The sequence below is a fragment of the Pagrus pagrus genome, assembly GCF_965226575.1.
Source record: "Pagrus pagrus genome assembly, chromosome: 1".
NCBI classification, from domain to species: domain Eukaryota; kingdom Metazoa; phylum Chordata; class Actinopteri; order Spariformes; family Sparidae; genus Pagrus; species Pagrus pagrus.
Window position 1 is genome coordinate 28,202,106 of NC_140185.1, and position 25,165 is coordinate 28,227,270.

Genomic DNA, 25,165 nt, shown 5'->3' on the forward strand with positions numbered 1-25,165 from the left:
ATCCATAAAATAACTTTCATTAAAAATTCTGCACTCATTTTGGATTAAAGGAGAGTTAGTTATTGGTTAATCTCTATATTTATAAATATTTCAAACAAGTTCAGTTTCATTAGAGGAGATGATGACATGAGCAGTTCAGATGAAGTTCAGTGAGCCCTGGATTTGAACCACAGAATTCTGAATAAATAATTATGTTTGGGTGTTAAATACTGATTCAAAAGCACAATCCTCAGATATGGCGAGAAAGTGGTGCTGCTTCCTTAACAACTTTCACTGAGATGCCTTATCAGCCAACTGTTCAGGACTGTGATAATAGGACTGATCAGAATTCATATTTAATTAATAGTAGTGATGCAAACCAGTTTAAGGTTTATGATGTGATATTTTCTTAAATTGAACATTAGACTTAGTGAAGTGGCCAATGAGTGTATATGTCAATAACAACTGATACACAGGAGTCTGCTGTGGCTACCATTACCTTTCAAGCACTGACGTGGGGTAGATGCACAGTTTGATACATCTATTCATTAAACTCTCCATTCTAGACTTTGAAGTGTAGCGTGTGCATGAATGAACACTATCACTATAATCATTTGTCTGATGCAACAGATCAATTAGGATCTGAAAGTCTCTTGTTGTCCTCAACAAACACTGATGCAGGCATTACTCTGAAAAATGATCCCTCTCTGTCCACCTCACTCTCTCTTTCTCTCTCTCTCTCCCTCCCTCTCATACATCTGCTATAAGCCGGAGGCCACACTTAACTGAATGGTAGTAGCTTTATGCATGAGTGTGTCTCACTAAAAGTCAGAATGGAGTCTTTCTTCATGTCTCCTCATACTGCCTCTACAGTCTACACTGACTATGCGTGTGACTTCCATTTTGGGTGTCCCCATTCTCCCCGTCTCTCCCGTGCATGTGAGGTTGCGCATTTGTGCATGTGTGTGTGTGTGTGTCATTGTTCATGTATTCTGTGTATGTCCCAGTTATCATGTTTCCTGGTGTGGAAGTCTGCAAGGCTCGTGTGGATGCACAAGTCAACGCATGTGTGCAGTGGCCGGGTGCAATTATTCTGACAGTCAGGGCAATTGCCCCCCCATCTCCCACCGCAAAGAGAATATTGATATTAAGTGGCCTAACTGTGCCACCCAACGAGAGAGAGGGGGGGGGTGGCGATCAGCTTTTTCCATGGAGGACGACCAGAGTGAATTGTCTGGCATTTTGTAGTTGGTTGTGATGGAAAAGCAGGGAAAGGAGAGCAGAGAAGCAAACAAAACCTAGCCAGAGGGCACAGACTGCTACTCAAAGATTTTGTACATCAGCTTCTTGCAATGGATCTGTCTCTCCCTGCAAGTTTCTCTCTCCCTTGTGCATAGGCTTAACTGATGTGTATCACAAAATTCAACCTTTGTTTTGCTGTTGTTGCATTTACAAGGCATGACTGGGCAAAATAATTGCAGCAAATTTTGTCATTTAAAACATAATGTTTGCCCCAGCAGGCAAATGCGAAAAAACATTGGTCTTCACTTACCATCCATAAGTAGTAAGTGACCACTAATTGTTCAGAGCTGCTGTCTGCAGCTGTGTGGGAAAAATAGTGTCCTTCACAAAAAGCAAGCAGTTTGTAATATGTCCTTAATAGCTGTGTATCCATTTATCATTAGCGATTAAACATTTTTTAAAGAAGATAACTGGATTAATGTCTTTTATACTTCCTAAAAGTTACAGTAAACATGGGCTTCTCATTGTGAAGACAGACTGATCATGGAAAGTAAAAATGCAACAAAATGCAATGGGGCTTCTGACCATGGTTACATGCTACAGTTAGCATGCTAACATCTTAAATGCACTGTGACATGTATAAGTTGTCAACATTGTGAGTATAACTGTACTAATGTAATTTGTTGCCCAACAGCAGCAGCAGAAACAATTATTTTGAGCTTCTAGATATTTTATGTGGTAACAAGTCACTGCACCTTTTGCACATGATGGCTCTCAGCACAAGCCATTGTGATGGACTACACTTTCTCTGTTAAACTAAAACTCAGGTCTAATTAAGTGCTAAAAAGTAAAAACTAAAAAAGTCTAGTTAAAAAAATGTAGTTGAGCAAAACTAAACATAATGCGCAATTAAATCTGCAATTATCATAAGGTCATCATCATCACCACATGAAACCAAAACACCATCCATCATGCAATGCTGCAACTTGACGTCCCTCATAAACATAGCTTTAAAGTGGTATGAATGGAGGCTTGACCTTTGCCATTTGGCAACTATATTTGTGAGAACCATTTCAGAGAAGCATTTTAATGTTACAAATTCATCTTTCATAAGTGTTTCTATTACAGCATGAGTGCTATTCATTCAACTGCTTTGTAGGGAAAGCTTATGTCTCATGAACTGAGCCATCACAATGGTCTAATGGAGTGTGGAGAGTGTTTCCCTGTTATATCAAGTTATACCCTTAGAAGGGTTAATAATATCCCAATACTCAATATTTACTGTCTCTTGCACATATTCTTTACAATATTTAGAAAAAAACACTGCATTTAGATAAGTTACTTGGAAATTTTTTTGCTCAACAATAATAGGCAAATAGATATTGACAGCAAACTGTCAGATCACCTAAACCACAGAGAGATGAAAATCAAATTCACAATCAAATAAATGGTTTATTTGCGTGCGAGTGTGTGATGACCAGGCAAATGTGAGCATTCGGAATGAGAAACAGGGTGGGTATTTTGACACACAGGAAAATGAGAAAAAAAGCCCCTGACTGGTCCACCTCTTGTTCAATGGAGGGATTAAGTTTCTTTCTCTTTACTCCCTCTCGGCAAAGAAACCGAGGGGGAGGGAGGGAGGAATAGAAGGAGAAAAAAACTTCAAGTAAAAAAGCTAACAAAGAAAAACGGAAAGAAAGACAGACAGAAAGAAAGAGGCATATGATTAGCAGTCACGTAATGCAAGTAAATACGCTTTTGGCAAATGAGAGATAGTTCCGATAACAGCTGTAAAGTTGGCAGTTCATTCAACATTAAAAGCACAGGTGTTGCATGTGAAAACTTTTTGCACCAACGCTTTTCTGGTTGAATAAAATGTTTCCTCCCCTATTGTCCTGTTTAGTGGGTGTGTTGAGGATTAAAATAAATATATATAATATGGTGACAATACGACAGAACGCTGTTGCACGGTACTTAAACTGCAGTCATCAGCTAGCAGGTTAGTTTGACAAAAGCTGAAATTTTTCTAAGGCTACTCTATTCCTACTGATCCCCCTCAGGTAAGGTTTAAATTCTTCACAATCCCATGACGTGCAACTTCTGTGTATTGCACAATTCTTACTTGACCACAAAAAACCACGATGGCAGATTTAGCACCACACAGTTTAATAGCTCCAACTAACTATTAAACTAATTACATTTTTTATGCTCTCCGCCTCCCTTTGTCCCACTTTACTCTCCACACTGTCTCTCCCTTCCTTCCTCCTCGCCTCCCCCTCTCTTTGAGGTTATAAAAGGGTGGGGTTGCATTGATTTGGATTCAGATCCAAAACAGGACAGCGTGTAATGGTTTCTGGGCATATGTAATATCTTTAAGTACCATAGCCTGTTTAGTGAGTGGGTGGTGTGTTTTGTGTGTGTGGTTTGGTGCTTTGAGCGGTTGTAGAAAATCCAGTTAGCCAACTCTGCAGAAACTCAAGCACATTGTCAAGTGTATGAGAAGGAGGTGGAGGAGGGGGGGAGAAAGGGAGGCATGGAGGAATAAAGGAGAAAAAACTGGAGTGGAATGGAGAAAAGTTTTCCCGGTGGATTAGAGAGTCAAATGGATTGGAAGGAGTGTTTAGAGTGTGAGAACCTGAAACGGACACACACACACAGAGGCTACACATACACACACTTCCTGAAACTGTCATCAGCTTTGTGTAGTGGTCAGATCAAGGTGACAGGCCATTGGGTGTAAGCCTCTAAAGAAACGGCTTCTGAACTGGCAGCAATGCCTGATTCAAAACGTTTTTGACCAACTTTTGTCAAACTCTGTGAAAATATCAAATGCACAGTATCTCATCCGGTCCTGGATTTCCACAATTCAAGGAGCATTTTATGTTGTTGTGTTTATGATGGTTAAGTGCTCTTTAGAGAAGAACAGAGAAAATCAAGGAGTTTATAGTCTTGTAAAAAAAAAATTAAAAAAAAGCATATCTGCTAATAACTTTTTATGGGACATTTACGTCAACTTTCAAACAGTAAGCTCAATCCCTTGACCCTCCACGCTGAAAGGACTAAAAAGTTGATCTTTTAATGCACTGCTAGATGCCATGTGCCATTTCTTGCACCTCTTTCTGACAGATGAGGAGAAATTCTGTTTTTTTGCTGCTAAATCTCACCAAAGTCCATCTGGACACATCACTCTCACACGCTCTCTATCGCGTTTTCTTCCTCGCGTGCCATCTCTATCTCACACCATAACTCGCTCTCAGATCAGACGGTCAGGCCCTGCAGCGCAAACGCTGTCAGACCACATCAGCTCTGCCTCCATTAGCTAGCTACAGAATTACTGCAATGTACCCTCTTCACTAGCTATTACAACTAAATCCCACATCTCTATCTCTGTCTGCAGAAACTATTATATTCCCATTTGCTTCTGCCTCTCTACTGCTACTCGATCCCTCCATTTTTACTCCACGCACTCAAACTATTAACTGCATCCTTATTGCATCCATACATTAGAGCCAATTACACCCTCTCTCTCTCCGGAGAAGAAGTGCATCGTTTCACTTCACAATCACGTAGCAATTACATGATCCCCCATCTCCATCTCCCTGTACTCACACAAGCTCACATCCTGTTTTCTATTTCATTCTCAAGCATTACATTGTTTTCTTGCTGCTGCTTCTCTCTTCTCCTCATTTACTGGTTAGATTTAATCTCAAGCAACATTTTCTACTTTCTCGCTCCATAATGCTCACATGATAAATGTGTTCACAGACAAATTCACGCTACAAGACAAACACACACTCTCTCTGGCTATGTGCCTGCCTCTTCTCTCCTCTCACATGCTCGTGAGAGAGACAGGCGTTGGCCATGAATAGATGAACTGAGCAGACCGCGATGCTCTCCTCCCTAATCTCTGAAAAGACAGTTAAGAAAGGGGCACCCTTCTCTCACACTCTCTCGCTCTTTCATTCATTTGTTCATTTATCCGTGTCCGTCCGTCGTTCAGTCGGGAGGACCGGACAAAGCCGTTAATGGCATTCCCCTTCACGTTCAGTTCCCCTCCTCCTCTCCTCCTATCTTCTTTCTCCTGTATTCATCTCTTATTTTCCTTGCCTCCCATTTATTCCTGGCAATTACGCTGACATGCACTTGTCCTCCTCCACTTCTACATCTTCTTTTTTCTCTTCCAACATCAGCATTCATTGACTTCCCCTTCTCCCCTTTTATCCTGTCATTTCATGTTTGACAAAAAACAATTTAGCAACATCATCAGACTCAGTCTCTCCTCTGTTTCTCTTCATGTCTTTTCTCCACTGTCCTCACTCCTTTCTTTCTGTTTAAATCACCCAACTCATCTTTTCTCATCATAATTCTTAATATTCTAATTTATTTACCATTTCTTTTCTTGCTAAAAGAAACCTTAGTACAATCAATCAACATGTATTTTTCTCCCCCAGTCTATCAATCCTGTCATCTGCTCATCTCTTTCGTCACAATTTGCCTTCAGTTTTTCCTTTAAATCACTCAACTGCTTACCAGTTTCATCCATTTGAACCCTAATTCTCCCTGCATTATTGTTATTTACTTCTTTGCATTTTTTGGGGCACACTTCCCTGTATTTTTTGCCTTGCTGAGCCAGATTAGATCTCACAAGCTCAGTTTTCCTTACAAGATTGAGGCGTGGTAATACTCATTACCTCATTATTCACAATGGAGGTCATGTTTTCACCCATGCCCATTTGTTGGTTGGTTGGTCAGCAGGATTACACAAAAACTATTGAACAGATGGAAGATGGATCTCTAGAATAGACCTCATTAACTGTCTGTGCAGATCTGGATAAAGGGACGGATCCAGGAATTCTTATTTTAACATCCTTAATCCAATTTGAAAATGTTACAATTGTTAATGATATAATTTAAGTTCAGAAGAGAACTGTCAATCATCTACGATATAGTTTGAAATTACTCAAAATTATGTCCTTCTCCAGTTAATTATGTTGTTGCCAGACAACAATGAACAAAGTAAAAATTGTGAGTTGACTTTTCCAGGCTGCTCTATGTCTCCACTTCACGCCTTGTATTAACAACAATGGAAGCCTGTCTTTTTATTGGTGTGGGTGGAGAGACATTATGTTATTCAACTACACCATGTTTCCCCATGATTACACAGGGCTGACTGCAAATATCACGGATTGTGCAGACTTTCCACTATTTCTCTTATCTTCCCAGACAAATAGCCCCCTGAGAGCAATGACTTGGCTACGTGCATGATTCTCCTCGACCCATACCCTCTCTGCTCTTTTATTACCAGTCTTTCCCTCCTCTTCCTCCTCTCCTTGGTTTAGTCCAGAACATGCACTCATCATCCAATTTCCCTCCCCTCCCCTGCCTGCCTGTCTCCCTCCATTCCTCCCCTTCCTTCTCTGCCTATTTAACTGCCATGGCAACAGGTGATGTGGTAGCTCACACAGGGATGCGTCTCATTGAGGATAACAGGACATAGCACATGCATGTGCGTAGACACACATGCGCACCTCACAAGCACATATTGCTAAGACTCCTTTAATGAGTGAAACCATCCAAAAAGTATATCAAACAAGCTCGCACAAAGGAGCGACACAAAGAAAGTGTGAAAGTGAGAATAAAAGAAAGTGAGAGGCGTGGGAGAGCGGGTCAAATTAAATGATAGAGATGTAGATTGGGAGTGTGACAATGGAGCTGAATCAGATGGCACCCACACACATCCTAACACCATCCAAGCCGCCTGTGCATATCCATCTGCTTAGCACTTACATATACGGTCTGTTACAGTCAGACAAAACCCACTATTTCCAGCATTGAGGAATCAAAGATTAGTATTTTGTAAAATGATGCATACAGAAAGATTACCTTTCAAAGTACATAATATAACATTTTATCATTCTTTCAATTAAATTGGTCCATGTTTTTCAGGAGAAAAAAGGACTACATACTGCTTCTGGCCACAAGGGGTTTAATCTAGGGCTGCAAACTAACGATAACTTTCATTATCGATTAATTTGACTATTATTTTCACGATTAATATATTATAAGAATAATTTAGTCTATAAATGTAAAAAATATGTGATAAATGCTAATCACATTTTCCCAGAGCATAGAGTGATGTTTTCAAGTTGCTTCTTTTGTCTAACCAGTCCAAACCCAAAGACTATTAATCTATCATAAATGATAATGAAAATCAGCAAATACTTGAAATTTTGCTTGAAAAATGACTTGAAAAACTGAAGTCAACTAATTGATTAATCTACTAATCGTTGCAGCTCCAGCTAAATCACATTTTTTTATGTTCATAAAATAAATAATCACAAAAATAATGATAATACAAAAGGTGATCACAGAGTGGATGCACAAATGTTGTCTCAGAGTGTCGGTACAGTGTAGATTTGAGGTAAAACAAGCATAAATCATTAATAGATTCTGGAAGTTGGAGAGGTAAAGGAGGGTGACTTGGCCTAATTGGGTGACTGCTAAAACTGCTAAAGATGTACACATAAAGCGGAATGAAATAACCTGACACTGATAGGTGTGTTGCTGTCAGAGACAGCAATACAAGCAAGCGTATTTTCTACAATCCTAACGAAACATGTCTGCAAGTTCAAAAGTTTGAGAATGCAGATTGAGAGCTGATTTGAACTGTTTAAAATCCATGTGATTGTATGCATTTATATGCAAGCTATTTTGAGAGTTGGTAAGTGCACAATTAGTAGGACTAGAGATCTTAATGCTGAGGCTGGTCCTGACCTGCAGTACGCTGAAAATGTTAGAGCTGCCTTGTGTTGAGTGGCTTTGCGTGAGAAGGGGATAAATGGTATGTGTGTTTGTGTGTATGTTAGTGTGAAGCTGGGCTTAACAGTGAGGGTTAAACATCTATCACCACACACACACACACACACACACACACACACACACACACACACACACACACACACACACACACACACACACACACACACACACACACACACACACACACACACACAGAGTTCCCAGGCTGGGTCATGGGTTCAGATTAAGACCATAAGACATGGATAACCTATATTTACGTGTTTTATCAGAGTTGAACACCAACAGTACTCACAGTACATACAACACAGGGACTGAGCAGCCTTACTTAGACGTGACACAAACATCTGGAATGTCTGTAAGGAGTGAGTGAACAGATGGACTACATAAATATAAAAAGAAAACAGAGAAAGATGGACCTACTCAACAATACATCACTGATGAATTCAGGATGGGGGTAGAGATTAGATGGAGGGATAGAATTACAAAGGGTTGAACAGGTGAATGAAAGGACAGCTGATGTAGAGCAAAGCCCTTCAACTCCATGACATACTTTAGTCCTGAAATGATAAGTAAATTTTGTGATCAGTCATTGCAATTTACTGGGCGAAAACCAGGGTTCACCATCCATTTTATATCATTGTAATTCAAATACCTGGATTGTTAATCAAACCTATCAAATAACAAGCAATTTACAGATGTCGACTTTGGGCTTGAGTGGTGAAGAGTGGCCATTTTCATTATTGTTTGACATTTTTTATTTTTAATGGTTAACCTATTCACTGGGCAAATAATAGAAAGATTAGTAAATAATGAAAAGAGTTATTAGTTGCCACCCTGCATATTGTCCCAGCTCACTAAGATGGATGATATTGGTTGGGGAATTCAAGCGGCATACACCCCAGCTTCATATTTTTATGAGAACCTGTCGCACTTTATTTACAGGGAGTATTTAAACAATGGAAAATCTCTCCAATCTTTCCTCAAATCTCTCTTTACTTGCTATTGTGAGGCTGGATAAGCAGTTGTGGCAGCTCTGCTAATGGGAACAGTCTGCCAAAAAACAGCACCAGGCAGTGCCTTTGTTCTGTGCATAAATAAATGATTGCTTCATTTGGGCTCGCAGCTTCAATAGACTCTGTAGGAATAAGCGGGATAATCAAGAGTTCAACTGAAATAAACAGGAACTTTTAAACTGAATGAGGACCTGTCTATCTCAGAATGAATAGGGTAATCAGCCTCTTCAGATGCACTGAACTCCATGAACACACACACACACACACACACACACACACACACACACTGACACACACACTGACACACACACTGACACACACACACACACACACACACACACACACACACACACACACACACACACACACACACACACACACACACACACACACACACACACACAAAAACACACCTCCATAAAAGCTAATTCTCTCTTTCGTATTCACACACACAAAAGAAAAAAAACACAACAGACCACACTTAAGCACAACAAGCCTCGAACTCTTCACATTTGGCACACACAAACTCTCTCTGTTGTGGGGACCTGGTGGCCTCAGGGTGGCCCTTCTTAAACAGAGCAGTCTCATTTTGAAGGACAGGACCCCATAGTGGGAGAAACACAAACACCGGAGACAGTATGGACTAAAGACTTTACACAACCTGTCACTCTGTCAGCATTTCCCTCTGCTTAGTCTTTGACAAACTCTTTCTATTAAACTGCCCACACATTTTTTCTTTTAGCGCTTCATCCTTTCCTCCCTCCTGTTCTTTCTGTGACTCCCACAGATTAATCTGTTGACCTCTGCAACACAGAAATATCAGCAAAAACACTTCGATTCATCAAGTTATTCTCTCAGTATATATGAGTATAAAAACAAGCAAAAAAATTTAGTTATTTTTTTAAAGTTATGTAAGGAAACAGATCTAGTTTCATTACTTGAGGTAAGAGGTAAAGACAATGAATATAGCTTTCTGTTGCCTCGTTTTCTAGCATGAATCTCAATGTATACATGAGTTTTTGTGACATCAGTGGAGTAGAATGAAAGATAACGTTGCATTACATTTAACGGTGCATCCTTCTTAATTAAAAATTGACAGTGAAATAAATAAGTAGATTTCAGACTTATGTATACAGTAGAAATCTATGCAACCTTGTATTACAGAGCCTGTTCTTTCACTGTGCTAAATGCTGCAGTAGCAAAAGAAAGAAAAAATCCTCCGGCTGCAGCATCTTATATCACTATTGCATTGAAGCTGTCAGAGATCACCTGCATGCAAAGGCAGGTTTTATAGTCATCAGGTCATTGCAGTGCATGTAAATATAAATGCACTCACAAATTCCCTGCCTAAACATGATTTCCCCCAATAACCTGATTTTGCAGAGGCCATGTAAACATAGTGACTGACAGCTCTAGATCCCATCATTCAGACCTAGGGTTACAGTCTATTTGCTTTACAAACAGTGTGCTCTATTGTCGGCCAAATGAGCCCTTCTCTAGCTGACCGTCAGACCAGGGGCTCTCTAATCTCTTTCACTCCAAGATCCAAATGACAAAGACTGTGCTGCAATTGTCCAGACAAACTCATTGAGGTAGAATATCAACAGAAAATACCCTTCTTCTGCAGCATAGTTTTTCTAGTTTTTTTGTGCCCTGTGAAAAAAAATTATGTAAACACCTATACCCAAGAGGAAAAATGACAGAAAACTGAATTATCGCCGACTTATTGTAATGTAATGTGTTATTATAATATACAGTCCATTTTCACATGATGCAATGCAAAACAAGAGCCCCCTTTCACAGCAGACATTTTGACTTGTCATAGCAGGAAAAACACATTAATGACTGCTCTGTTCTATTAGAGTGCCCCAAATAGCCATGACAGTGTGACAGTGACTATGCTTTTCCTACTGTGACTTGTCAAAATGTCTTTGATGAAAGGCCTATACCATCCAAACTCTGGAAAAAAAAAAAAAAACATAAGCTCCCCAAACACTCCAGAGCAACTGCATTTTGTTTGTCAGTCAAAGAGAAACAAGATGTGAAAGAATGGAGATGCTAGTCAAAATAACAACAAAGAAAATGGATAATTTAGGGCTTTTGTCTCAAATTATAAATTCATTAAAATGAATATAACCTCATTCAGTCAGGAGAAATAACCTGGATATCCAACACAGTTAATGGCAGAAAAGACCCTCTATCTCACATACATTAAACCAAAATTAAACTCCAGTGCAGAGAGCCAAATGTCTACCAATTAACTCAAGGGGAAACTCCCTGGCCATGCAGACATCTGGGCTCCAGAGGCCCCAGGCATGGAAACTCTTGCGTGCCTATTCATTAATTTATATATTTAACAAAAGACAATAATAAACATGATGAATTGTTTGTTTGAAGACACAGTAAAACAATAAAAGCATCCCCTTATTCCTGTCATCTTTTTTCATTTGTAACTGCACCAGAATCTCTAATGTCTCAGGAAGCATCAGGCCGCATGTAATTCTTATATAAACTGTGAATATCTAATTTTTAATAAGCCAAATTGCTTTAGCAAATACTTTCAAGAGGAACTCAATATTAGGTTCAAGCCATGTTGTCAGTTCTCTTCTCTAAGTGCAGACACACAATTCCAGTGATGTCATAGGTCTAATCCTCTAACATGCATGAACCTCAAACAATGTCACATCCTTCAGCACATCCTCTGGGAACCATAACATGCTGTGGCAGATGGACAGTACAGGCCATATTCCTCAGTGACATGTAGTCAAAAAAACATGCCTAAGCACACACACACACACACACACGAACATAATCCCAAAGAAATAATTTCACTCGTCACACAATCTCCCATTCCAAATTCATCTTCCACTTCCCCCTCTAATGTTTCAGTCTCTCTCAGCTTCTTCCCTCAGGTTTAATTGACCATTGTGGCAGATGGGGTGGCGGTTGGTCTGTGGGAATCAATGTCTTCATTGTGGGACTGAGAGAAAGATTAGCAGCTAGTTAGCACTAGTGAGAGATGACAGCTGGCACCTATAACCTCCCCTGCCCCACACACACACACACACACACACACACACACACACACACACACACACAAGGTACTATTGTACAGTTCGCCAAGGCTCAGCAATTACACACAAGAGAAATATTGCTCTGTAGCTCGAGCCTGTCATTCAAACACTGAATAAATGTGGCCCAGTATGTTAATCATGCACACACACTTGGGGATAATCCATTTTTGGCTTAGCTTGACATCTAAAAAGGAAAAAAGGAGAAGGCAATTTTTCCAATGTCAGTCAAAACTGAGGACTCACCGAGAGCACAACTCCACGGTATTCCAAATACAGTTGGGAAATAAATGTGTTGTTGAATCCACGGCTTGAATATGTCTCAACCTATGACTTAAGGACAACTCACAACGAAAATAAAAGTAGCATGACAGCTCACTAGAATGATCTATCTACTTTGCAAGAAAGCCAAGACGCGAAAGCTTTGCCACTGAGGCAGAGCAAACATTCATCATGTGATATGACCCAAAATGTGACTACGACAGCTGCTGACAATAGCTCCAGTTTCGTTAAGGCATCTGAAAAACTTCACGCTGTTTTAGTAGCAGTTGTTTATTTTACATTTTGATACAAAGCAAAATTCCCAAGCGTGCACACACACACGCGCGCACTGTTTCTAAATCACTCATCAGAATCTCAACAGTTGAGCTTGACAGACTTTAAGATTGTCATTTACCAAAATGGTTCAACACCTAACAAATGTCACTTGATTTGTCTTTACATATTTCACCACACCTCAGTAACTCATCTGAGCAGAGTGCCAAAAACTCATAAGGTTGAATTTGCTGACAAAGAACATCCAGCTGTTAGCCCTGCTGAGCCGCTGTACAGCTGCTATGGACCACAGCTCCTATTTTGTGAGGGTTTAACTGGCACTGCCATAAAAAATAAAAGGCACACTAATTTAATCAGCCCAGTGGGGGTTTTCTTAGACTGGAATATGGACACTTTGGAATCAGCAGAATTAACTAGAGATTAGGCATTCCCCTGCTGGAAATCATTTGAATTTCCTTTTGATTTGTCTTTAGCAGGGCTGCACAATTAAAGGGGCTTTATGTATCAATTTGAAGCAATTTACAGGTATTAGTCACCTTTTTATTGGACATATGTGAGCAGGTTTCAGTGTGATGTGAAAAATCACACTTTCTCTGTCCCTCTCAGTTACCTGTATGAGCCTGTGGATGCTGGATTGGGTTTTCTTTGTGAAGGACTCCATGACAGTCCGAAGGATGTGACTTCATGCACATTTGAGTGCCTCGTCTCAGTGCCTCTCTCCACTCTGCTAACAGGGAGCAGTAGTAGCTAACGTTTGTTTAGAAATTGAGTCCACTAATATATAGCGACCGGCTTCTAGGCTTGTTGCGGTGACAGAATTTTTTCACCGACTAATAAGCTCATGACAACACCAGTAATTTTTTTTTTTACAAGCGAAGACACTCACTGTCTGTAGAGTGCTAGGTTAATTTACTGCAAATGCAAACCAAATATTTCCTCCTGCTACCTTTAACCAAAATATTATTGAAATCACAATATGGCCAGGTGCAGTATCCAAGTAGCGGAAACTGCAATCATTTGATAAAGGTAAAATGTGTGACAAAACAGCATTATAACGGAGGTACTGTAGTGCTGCAGAGATGTCCTGACCTTCAAATCTCGTTCTCTGATGTAAAAAAACGCGTTTGTTTGGTACAGACCCCAACAAATGTCATGTTTTCTTTTGTAAAAATGAGAACTGTGATGCAAAAATTATCGTTCCCAATCAACTGTGAATTACATTGCAATCGTAATATCCGGTAAAATAATGGCAATATGATTTTTTTTTACCATAGCGTGCAGCCCTATTTGTGAATGCATGCTAACCACATATAATTTCTTCATGACAATACCTGCCATACATATACACTAAAAGGTAAAGGACGTAAAATCCAAATTCATCATTAAATTCTGATATTCAATATACTTTATATGACAATACTAGTATTATTAATACTAACACAAGTTTTCATAGCTGCACATAAACACGCGCACACACACACACACACACACACACACACACACACACACACACACACACACACACACACACACACACACACACACACACACACACACACACACACGTTGGCATTATGCAGCCACTGTCCCATGAGAGATATTATTAAATTTCCTCCAGGGTTCCCACCAGGACTACCATGCCTGGTCAAAGCAGACCAGAGCAGGGAAACTAACAGGGCTCATGTTGCTACTCAACCATCTTCAGAAAGATGTCTCTTCCATGACTAGAGGGACTGAGGGTGTCAGTTACTTGGCTCCTTCTTCATCTGGGTCAAATCAAGTTCAGCAACAGACGCTTCTCACAATCCCCAACGCAGCGTGTTTTGACATGACGCAGGGGAACTGACTTGATTTAAATACATGCATGGCCCTTAATGTGCTAACAGAATCCTATGACTCAATGAGCGTTATCATCTGTTCAAAACGAGCTGAGCAAAACCCACACGCATGGCTGTCTATTTGAAATAAAGCTGTTTTTCTTAATTCCTCTTTTTTCTTTAGAGGAAAAAAGGGAGCGTTTGACAGCAGTGATCCCGACAGACTCCTGCACTGCGCATTTTGACATGAGAAATGTGATTAAATATTCAGAGAGCAGCACAGATAATTTTGGCTTGATCTTTTGGCTGACATTCATCTAGTTTTGACATGGGAAAATATTAACTCAACATTAACAAAAATAAAAATCCTCCAAGATTAAGCATCACATGCAACGTGCAGCCAACGTTGGTCTTGTCCAAATTCATCTGCCTTTCAACAGGGGTAATTTTATATGCCAACTATGAACAGCTGGAGGCAGATTTAATTCAACTGAATGTATTTATTATCCTTTCCCCTTCTTTAGAGTATGAGCCAGAGCTTGTACATGGTCGCCAAAACACGGGTACAACTATGACAATTAACATGTGTAGTGGGACTTAGATAAAGACACACAAAAACATGACAATCCAAGTGTCTAGAGATTAAAAAAAACTCCACCTGACTTTCCCACTAAAACAAGCTGGGCCTTGTCTATAAAGATTTTGTCATTGTTTTTATTGCTTGTTCGGAATAAATTATCACGTTTTATAGTTTGGAAATTACTAGGTACTTCTACAGTAGGACTTTACAACTGTCACACCCAAACATGTCTAAATCCTGAATACAGTGTGTATGTAGCCTTTGATAATAACGAATACTTGCTGCAAACAGGTAATTATGGAGAAGTTATTGAGCAACACCTTGCTCCAGGGAGTAACAAAGGAACAGAAAAGAGAGGTAACCTAATATAGATGGATGGTGTATGTCTAGTATTGCACTCAGACAGTGAGTAACACAGCACTTTTCTCCCTTTTTTTTTTTTTAAAAACCAATGCCATCACGCTACAAATATTTCTCTGAAAGTATCAGTCACTATATCACCAAACTGCTTTCTGTTTTAAAATTTCTCCCACTGCTGCTGCTGCTGCTGCTCAGATACCACCTTCTGTCTGTCAGCTACCGTTCACACTCAAGAAAGGTGTCCATACACATCCATCTACGTCCACATGGAACAGCAAAATGTAGTGAGTAGATGGAGCTGTAACATGAGGCGCGTAGCTCGACTATCACCTCTTCTCTACTGTTTCACCACTCCTGTTAACTCTTTGATATTCCATGCCTGTGTGAAAGCCACTTCACTCCCAAGTGTGGCTTCATGTATCCAATTTGTTCTACTACAGACTACAAATAATGTGTTTTCGGGAGATATTTTTAAAAAGCAACCCGTTTCTCTCAAACAAGGCCTCTCCAATGTTTCCGTGCAAACCATCTCTGTGTACTCTGATGATATAAGATACGAGTGATTTGCTAGTTGATAGCTCAGTGTGCAAAAATCAGTCTATGGTTGACTATAATTATAAACACAGAACCTAATTTACAACACTGCCTTGATTAACGGTGACGTTACTCACGCTATACTAACAAGAGTGCAACATCTTTTGACCTTAGGCAACAGTATTTGTTGTGACATTTCTTAAGGAATTTTCCTTTACAGACGCTATAATATTTGATCGATCCTCATCTGCTGCTCTGTCTCTTCACACTGTTTGAGAAATCCTTTTTTGTACTTAGCGAGTGTGTGACAATACACTGTGAAACTCTGCAGATTGACGCTTTGTAGTTGTGTACAATTTCTGCACCTTGTCATCAAGACAAAGACCTATATGCATTTGCTTCATGTTCGATTCCTGTCAACATTCTAAAACTCACCGTAATAAAGGTTAGTGCATCAAAATGTAAGTTTTTTGTTTTTTTTTACAAACAATGTCATCCTACCTCTGTCTCATTCAAGGCAGCAGCTATCAGATTTCCTCATGTGCACTGACACACACTCACACACAGACAGACAAAGCACGCACCGCCTGAATGCAACATCCAAACAACCTACCTCCATGGCTAATGCAGCTGTTTGCTGGTCGTAGTGATTCAGTAGATTGGGCATGAAGGTGGTGTTATAAGGCAGATCCTGGCACATTCTCAGTCTGATGGGCTCACAGCTAAACTCACTGTGGCTCTCTATGGCCTCCATTTGAATGGACAGAGCAGGTGTAACCAGGGAGAAGAGGAGTAGGATGATAGGGATGTGGAGGAAAGAAAAACAGACGGGAAAGCGACGTCTGCTGTAGACTGTTTTTAAAAACAAGTCTTTTATACAACCTCCTCCAACAGGTGTTTGCATCTTAATGTCAGACATTTCTCCACAGTGGCTTAGACTGATGACACCCTTACGACCACTGGATAGTCCTGAGGACATGCCGAATCTGTTTTTAAAGCTAATCACATCAGAAGCAATTGAGTCCATTTTTAGTGTCAGTGGTGAAGGTAACAGCAGGAAATCCACAAGGCTGGTACTCTGTGTATAGTACCATGAACTGCACATGGATTCATCTGTAGGCCATGGATGGAGTTGCCATTTCTGTCAGTCTTTGAATTCACCAGCCATTGCTTTGTTTGCTTTTCTTGTACAGTGCCTCAAGGTGTGATCTGAAGCATTCCTTTTTTTTTTTAAATAAGAGAAAATTACATGGTTTCCCTCCCCCTCCTGGTAATCCCCCGGTCAAGGACAGATTCGCCTTGTTCCATCCTCAAACAGCTCGTCCCTGAGATAATAGCTCCACCATCAGCCGTCTGCTGGAGCACTCCTCCGGGTTGCAGTACGCCTTGTTCCTCCACTCTATTTGTTTTTGTCTCCTCTCGCTCTATTTCCAGTGAGAACATCTGAAGTCAAGCCCACAATATGTGATTATCCTCCGAATGATTTCTCTGCATGACACAAAATCCTGTCTTTCACATTCAGTTGCCACCTTGGAGTGGATCCACCAAGCAGGTCCTGCAGGTTTAAACACACAAAGAAGACAGGCTTTATGGTCAAACAAGCAGAGTGGGCTTGCTTTGAGTAAAGCTGTACTGTATCTGGTCTCTGATCAGCCACACCCTTGTTCCTGTAAAAGTGAGGATTAAAAGCATATAAACGGACCAGCAGTGTGAATTTATCTTAATGAATGCGCATTGTGTCAGCAGGGTCAGGCACAGTTTTATGTCGCAGAGTGTGTGTTCAAAGGAAAACCACACCACAACTAGCTGGAGCATGTTTCCAGTCGTGAACGTGAACGTTACACCTGCGGACCAGCAGACACTCCCCCACTCTCATGTTTGTGTGAGGTTGGCCGGGCAACAGTAGCGTTCCCCTGCGAGGTTTCACACTCTGCGACTCGGTGTCTTTTCACGGTTCACCACACTGTAAAGTTTAGAAATAAGCTCGGGCTGTGTGCCATTTAATTAAGAAGGAGCAAATCAAGGTGTCAAACTGACGAGTTTTTTTAATTTACACCTGCGCCAAACTGCTCGACCGTTAGACGCGCGCGAGACCACCGATAGCTAGCTAGCATTCACATTAAATTGATAACGTTAAATTGTTTTTGAACACCTCCAATAACCATCAACCACCAGGTGATGTTACAAGTCTCAGCCCTTGACGTTAGCTTTCTTCTTAAGAGAACCTGGCTAGCTTTAGTTAGCAACCCCCCTTTTTTGAACATGTAGACTTCTCTGACGGTGACACGCCAGGATCACACCGACAGAGCCTTATCAATCTTGGGGCGCCGTGTGTGTGTGTTTGTCACCGCAGCGTCTTCAGCCCGGCAGCGCGCTTACTGCCGCTGCACATGAATCCCTTTAAGGCGTTAATAGTCTGTGGCTTCCCGACAAAAATGTATTAAATGAATCGCACGGTTCGTATCTAACGTTACAATCGTAAATGCTTTACCTTGTGTTGGGAATAACGAGCAGCCCCGGCGCTCCTCCGGCTCCTCTCACTGCAGCACTCCACTGTTTGCAGCTGGTTGCCTGCAGCGTGCAGCCGACTCGGCGGGGCCGCGGATTCATCGTGAGCGCGCACAAAAGGGACGAAATTGCCCCCACTGGACGCCGCGTGCTGCTGTGGGCTGGCCTGCTGTATATATAAATAAATAACAACACAGACAGACGTTTGAGTGCCAGGGCTATTTGCTGGCAAGCGCCTTAGAAAATATGAGACCCGTGTATTTACTTGTTTGCAGGGGTATGTGTTATGTATGTATTATTATGTGTGTGCATGTAGGAATACACATAATGTGATTTCCATCTCTATATCTTATTGTTATTTTGCAGCTGGTTTTGCTTACCATCTTTAAATTAATCTTCAGAGGGCCTAAATGGTGTTTATGTGTATGCGACAAATAAAGAACATTTTATATTATTTGTTTTTTAAGTTTATTTATTTTATTTTATTGGGCCCTTCATGGCTTCATTTGATAGGACAGCTTGGAGAGATGACAGAAGGTGGTGGATGACATGCAGCAAAGGGCCACATGTCAGACTCAAATCCTGGACTGCTGCAGCAAGGACAAAGCCTCTGTATATTGAACGCCCGCTCCACCAACTGAGCCACCGGGTACCCCTAACTTTAATTTTAAAAGAGGGATATGCTTTTATTATCTTAACAAGTGGACAATACAAATACTAGGTAAGAAGGGAACTGTGTGTAATTGTGTGTTCCTATCCTGTGTGTGAATTTTTATTATCATATCCACCTTAATTTGACATTCAAATTTCACGATTAAAGCATGAATGAAGCTGACCACAGTGCATTTTTGTGTTCCTCACTCGTGTCCTGAGAAATGAAGGGCTCCAGACCCACTAGAGGTTCAACATCATTGTCAAGGTCACCTGTCAGCCCTTTAGGGGTTGAATGGGATCCAACCTGGGATCTCACATGACAGTATCTATACCCAGCACAGGACAGGACACAAAGGGTGAAAACCAATTTAAAAGAATCTACCCCTGAAGTGAAGGCAGTAACCCCTCAGGGGCAAGGTGGAAGGATAAACAGCAGTCTCCTTTAGATGATGTACAGGCAAAAAATGAAAAGCAGGACAAAATTTAAAGGTAACATTATTAAAAACCTTTATTACAATTCTACATTAAATGTATATACTGCTAAAAAAACCCAAAGCAAATAATCAAATGTACAGTTCATCCACATTTTTCTTTTTTTAAAATCAGTGTAACACACCTTTAACTAGTTTAGAGCAGGGTTGAATCGAGGAGAAATATGAGTGATGGCACTGGTTTTATCAAGAATTTAAATTTCCCTTGTATCCCGTTTAATATGTCAATATATGGAACATTATTGTACCAATGTACTTTGGGTATATATCGACACTTTATTTTTCCCTGGATACATTATGTTCAGTGACAAGAGTCAGCTAGTTAAAGGTTTGTATCAAAGGTAGGTTTTCAATTCACACGATTTCAAGAAAATAACTAAACATCATTTCATCCCTGATAATCTAAGTAATAATGAATTACAAACAAACAAAACTAACAAGCGATTTCATTATCAATTATTAAAATATAAAAATCTGAATTGTGATTACATTTATAAATGCACTGCATAAATAAACCTCAGTTATGGGTTGACTGCTGCCAGCACATCACTACAACATCACAACGTTAGACTTCAATGAATGATACCAGTATCAGCCTGTCTGCGGGACATGAAGGCTGATCATACTGCCTGAAATGGCTAAACAGACCTCTTTTGATTGTATCAGTCAACACGATGTCAATATTTATCCCTTCCAGCCTGAGGATTAGCATTGCGTGCTATGATTCCTTTCCGCACAATTGAGCACGGCACTAGATTAACCGTTTCATGGCTGATCCGATCTTCTCTGTGGTTGAGATGTGGGGGGTCTGTGTCAGCTGAGAGGCAGTTGGCCTAGATACTGGTTTAACCTCTTAATATGACCCCACATGACATTCAGCCGCAGTACACTGTACATACACAAACACACTCAATCTACACACAGCTATGCTGCAGTCCAGAGTATTTAAATTCAGGGGTTTCAGAGCATCTTTCCTATAAAATCCTTTTTATTATCCCCATGATATGGCATTTTAATCTGAACTTGAAGCGATGACACCTACTGTAACTCTGGATGCACACAGAAAAAGATTTAAATCATTGAGCCTTTTCAGTTTCTCTAATCTATAAATGACATTTATATCAGTACACATAGGGATATTTCTATGAAATTCGATAAATTCTAGCACAAGGCCGACACATAGCAACAAATTATGATGTGGTCAAAAAAGGTTGAAAATAAAAATTAACCAAATGAATAACAAACAAACAAACATATAAAACACAGTTCAGTTGCTGTACCTGTTGTGTGTTTAACTTGTCTAATAGTTTACCTACAACATTCAGCCTCAGTGGAAACTCAAACATGTCACTAACTGCAGTTGTCCTTATAATTACCAAATAATGCAAACTACTTTCAAGAAGGGCAAATTAGTAAGTCAAATTTAATTTAAAGCCAAATATTGTATAAAAGTATAAAAGATAATTTGGTATTTTATAGCAAACCATACAGGCTACATGCTATGACTTCACATTAAAATTAACTAATGCTATAAGCAGCTTGCATTAATCATCAGTATGTAGGCAAACATTGAGGAGTGGTTTCAACTCTGGACAAACAATATAATATTAAAAACATTTAGAACAATAAAATGTGTTTTGCTGATAAGAGAGTTCAAACTGGCTGAAATAGTGTTAAGTGTGTCTAGATATAAAAATCTGCTTTCTTCATTAACAAATGTTTCTTCATACTGAAAGGCATACTGATAATGGATGGATACTGATATGACAACATTTATATCTCGTTATAGGTTTTACACACGTATATACACACTGAATCTCCATTTTGGAAGACAGGTGTTGAAACGTTGTTTATGTGAGTTTTATGATGTTTCACTGTGAGTGATTTTAACCCACTGTAGTGTTTCATCAGGTGTAGATGCACTGAGAGGAACCCAACTATATTCTGCTCACAGCTTCAGACACATTATAAACTGTTTGGTTTATAAGTGAAAGCAATTACAGCCATTTGGTGACTCAGTGTTTTTGATAAAACAAAAAACCTTGTTAAACTTGTTAAGTTTGTTAAAACTTCGCTCCTGTTCCTCAGTGACACTCTGCTAAATCTGCTAGTCTCATTATACAGGTGCAGCAATGCCTTTTGGGATTTAGCTGTGCTCGTCTACATGGAGTGATGTCCTTCCTGCTTTTTGCTCCGTTTAGGCGTCAGGGTTCGAGCGCTGTCCAATCAGGCACTCGCTTTGGGGAGAGCGCTCAGCTTCTTCCTCCAACTAGAAGAGAGAATGGAGGGAACACAAAAGTGAAAGGGGTTATATGTTTTTTTTGACTTTGAGAGAAGGACCAAGTGGGAGGAGATAAGTGTGGATAAATTGTATGTGTGTTTGAGTTAGACCAAGTGTGTGTGTTTGTGTGCACTGCTGAGTCAGACGGAGATTCAGGCAGACACCTGCCCCCACGCAAAAACACACACACCTCCTCTTTGATGAGTCGGTTCCCGCAGGGTGCCAGCCCTCTGAGAGCCAATCCAACGATGAAGCACCAGACAGACAGTCCAGCCTCAAACGCTGACAACACAGCACAAGGGATCCACAGCGACAGGGTGGTTTCCTGAGGGACGGGAAGTGATGTAAACGAGGAAGAAAAAGTGTGAAATAAAATAACACTATGAGGTTGGACGTCTCTCCTGTGATGCTTTTATTGAATTTCATGCCTCAACGGAGCAAAATGGGGAGAAACGGAGAGAAAGTGAGGTTTAGACTCACATAGATTCGTGTTGAATCAAACGGGCATCTGGCACTGACAGGTGACCGCGCATTGACGGGCACTTCTGTGTCATTACATCCCAGCATCAAGCCCTGCCCATTGTTGACCACGGTGATACTAATGGCTAAGAGGAGCCCAGTGCAGCATGCTGCTGAGACTAGGGTGTTCAGGAATGATGTAATTAGAAGTCCTATATGCTGGAGACACAAAGACATCTTATAAAAACAAAATGAATGACTGGAGTGATCATATCAGTAGCTGAAAACAAATAAAAATTCTTACCAGTTTCATCACACGAAGGTTCCTCGACAGCAAGATGGCGATAATCCCAGACACAATGCTCTGTGGGTTTCAAACGACAAGACGATTGTTTCAGCTTAGCTTTGGCACTGAGGAGGGTTTATAATGATGTGCCACATGAAGTAATCCTGGCCCCAAGGACGTGAGGCGGCATTTTCTAGTGGCGTGCCAGGCTGAGAAGACTTAGACTCAAAGAACAGAAATGATTCTTTAATAACAGTAAGTGAGAGTTCACCAAAGGAAAGCCAGTAAGATATATTCTGTAACTTGTCTTTTTGCTCTGTCTGTATTACCTGTAAACCCTGTAATAGTATGTTTGGAGTACCTAATAAGGAGAACATATCAAAGAAAAGTGACATCAACACCATCTAATCATCAACTGCTGCAAGTTGATCTGACACCACGATGTAATGAAACCTGCCCGAGGGCAACCAGTGAAAGAGTCTGAAAAACCAGCTCCATCATATTGGGCAAGTTCAGTCATGATTGGTGAGAAAAATACACAACATTATACTGAGCTAAGAGTGCAAACCACTTTTAATGTTAACTTTGAATATATACTGTGTGTGGTGTTTCTGATGCAGGGACACACAAAGTCACGGGTGAATTCAAGACTGTAACTGATGGTAAAATGTTCTGATAAATATACCAAGATTGCTTCAAGCCTCAAGCACTGAGGGTTTGACATGGAAACAAAAGATGAATGTCTTAACTGTTAACTCACCAGCAGGCCAGAGGTGACAGAGATGATGTTGGCCACCGTGTATTCAGTGGTGATGTGCTGGCTGGGTTTGGAGATGTGGCGGAGGACATTGCCATGGACGATAGCACCGAGGATGAAGTTAATATGGCCGACCAGGATGAGAGTTAATCCGTTTCTCATCAGCCTCCTCTGCCTTTTGGATTTATCTGGATGACAGAAATACAGAAAATACTTAACACAGCTAACATCAAGATTGAGACATTACTTTTTCTGTACATAACTGGGTAACTGGGTTTTAAACTGATATCTATATTTCAGAGTTTGAGTCCAATAATGATTTCTCTTCTCTCCAGTTGGAAAAAACTCTGGTGACAGTTTTTTTTAAAATGACCTCAAACCTTATTTGGCATTTCTATACTGCAATTTCTTGTTAAATATTGGCCAACGTGTAGGCTACTCAGACACATCTGCAGTAAGTAAATATCAGCCCTGCTGATTTATGGGTCTAGCTCTGTTCTGTATGTGCAGCTCTGTTGATGGTGTAATGTTAGAGGACATATTCTCATCCACTGAATGACTTCTTTTCCCAAATATCGCTTTTCAGTTTCCTTGATATCTAATAATCGGTATCGGCCCTGAAAAAGCCATATCGGTCAACCAACTTTATTTTGTAAAGCAAATATAGAACTACTTGACTTCATTATGTAAACTACAGTAGAATGAAACTGAAATATTGGACTGTTGCGTGAACATAAATATGATATGATCATATAATAGTAACATATGATTCGCATCTCAATTATTCTAATAATTCAGAGTTCATGCTTTGCTTTCTGGGTCTTATACATGCTAACACAATCAACAGGTTGGTTCACATGGAGGCTGTTAGTTTACTCTGAAGGGCTGAACAAAGGCATTTGCATAGAAAGGCTTCCCTCACTCTCACTGTGAGACCTCCTGTGTACTGAGTCAGTCAGAGATAAGAGGAAGCCGTGTGATACTTAAAACCTTCAAATTATTGATCTCCTGCCAGTCTCTTTAAGTGTTGACAGCACATTTCCTCTCAGGATAAACCAGAGCAATTAATGTCACATATACACGCATTAATACAAGTCACACATGCAGCGTTGACAAAATGAAAGCGTATCATACCTGCAGGCCTGATGCAGTTAGTTACACCCGAGGAGGGAAAACTAACGGCGGACACATAAAGCTGTAACATCACCACAAGCGTTTTATCACTTACAACTATCATTTATATTCGGACAATCACTCACCTACGCCGCACATCTCTCTAGCGTGTCGCACGTTTCGCTTTAAATAAATCAATGTCCGTAATTTTTCGAGCACCTGTCCAGCAACACTCAAACGTCCCTCTGCCCACTTCCTGTATGACGTCAGCAGACTCACCTGTGGATCACCTGCAGCTTGCTGGACGCTGAGGGGCGCAACAGTCTTTACGTATTCATTATGAGCAGTGATGGGATGTAACTAAGTACATTTACTTAAGTATTATAATTGTGTGTAATTTTGAGGTACTTGTACTGTAATACTTCCGTTTTTTTGTATACTTTAAACTTGCACTCTACTACATTTTTGAGGCAAATATTATGCTTTGCACTCCACTAACTTTATTTGATAACTTCAGTTACTAGTTATCTTGCAGACTGCTACATCAGAGCCAAAGGAGGACATTTTTGAATAAATGTATTTATATTTCATTAAAAAAAAACTGATTAGGATAAAAAGTGTTGAATATCAGATCCAATAATCCGCC

General features: G+C 40.3%; 2 protein-coding genes across 3 annotated transcripts in view; both read right to left on the reverse strand.

Annotated features, from left to right (window-relative positions):
* Positions 1-18,767, reverse strand: part of LOC311256512 (frizzled-3-like) — a 30,258-nt gene extending 11,491 nt beyond the window's left edge. Inside the window, exons 1-2 of the mRNA XM_084351614.1 lie at positions 18,462-18,767; positions 16,584-17,525 (exon numbers count right to left, since the gene is read on the reverse strand). Coding sequence (XP_084207740.1) covers positions 16,584-17,075 — 492 coding nt within the window. The 5' untranslated portion in view covers positions 17,076-17,525; positions 18,462-18,767. The remainder of the gene's footprint in view (positions 1-16,583; positions 17,526-18,461) is intronic.
* Positions 18,768-19,622: 855 nt separating this feature from the next.
* krtcap3 (keratinocyte associated protein 3) lies at positions 19,623-24,797 on the reverse strand. Of its 2 annotated transcripts, none has more exons than XM_084352564.1 (6): positions 24,666-24,797; positions 23,410-23,594; positions 22,668-22,727; positions 22,385-22,582; positions 22,095-22,229; positions 19,623-21,892 (listed from the first exon to the last, which is right to left on the reverse strand). In XM_084352564.1, exons 1-6 carry the CDS (start codon positions 24,676-24,678, stop codon positions 21,821-21,823), a joined length of 663 nt encoding a protein of 220 aa, XP_084208690.1. In that variant the 5' UTR covers positions 24,679-24,797; the 3' UTR covers positions 19,623-21,820. The 2 variants fall into 2 exon arrangements, with proteins under 2 accessions (XP_084208690.1, XP_084208689.1); XM_084352563.1 differs by lacking the exon at positions 24,666-24,797 and adding an exon at positions 24,541-24,647.
* Positions 24,798-25,165: the final 368 nt, after the last annotated feature.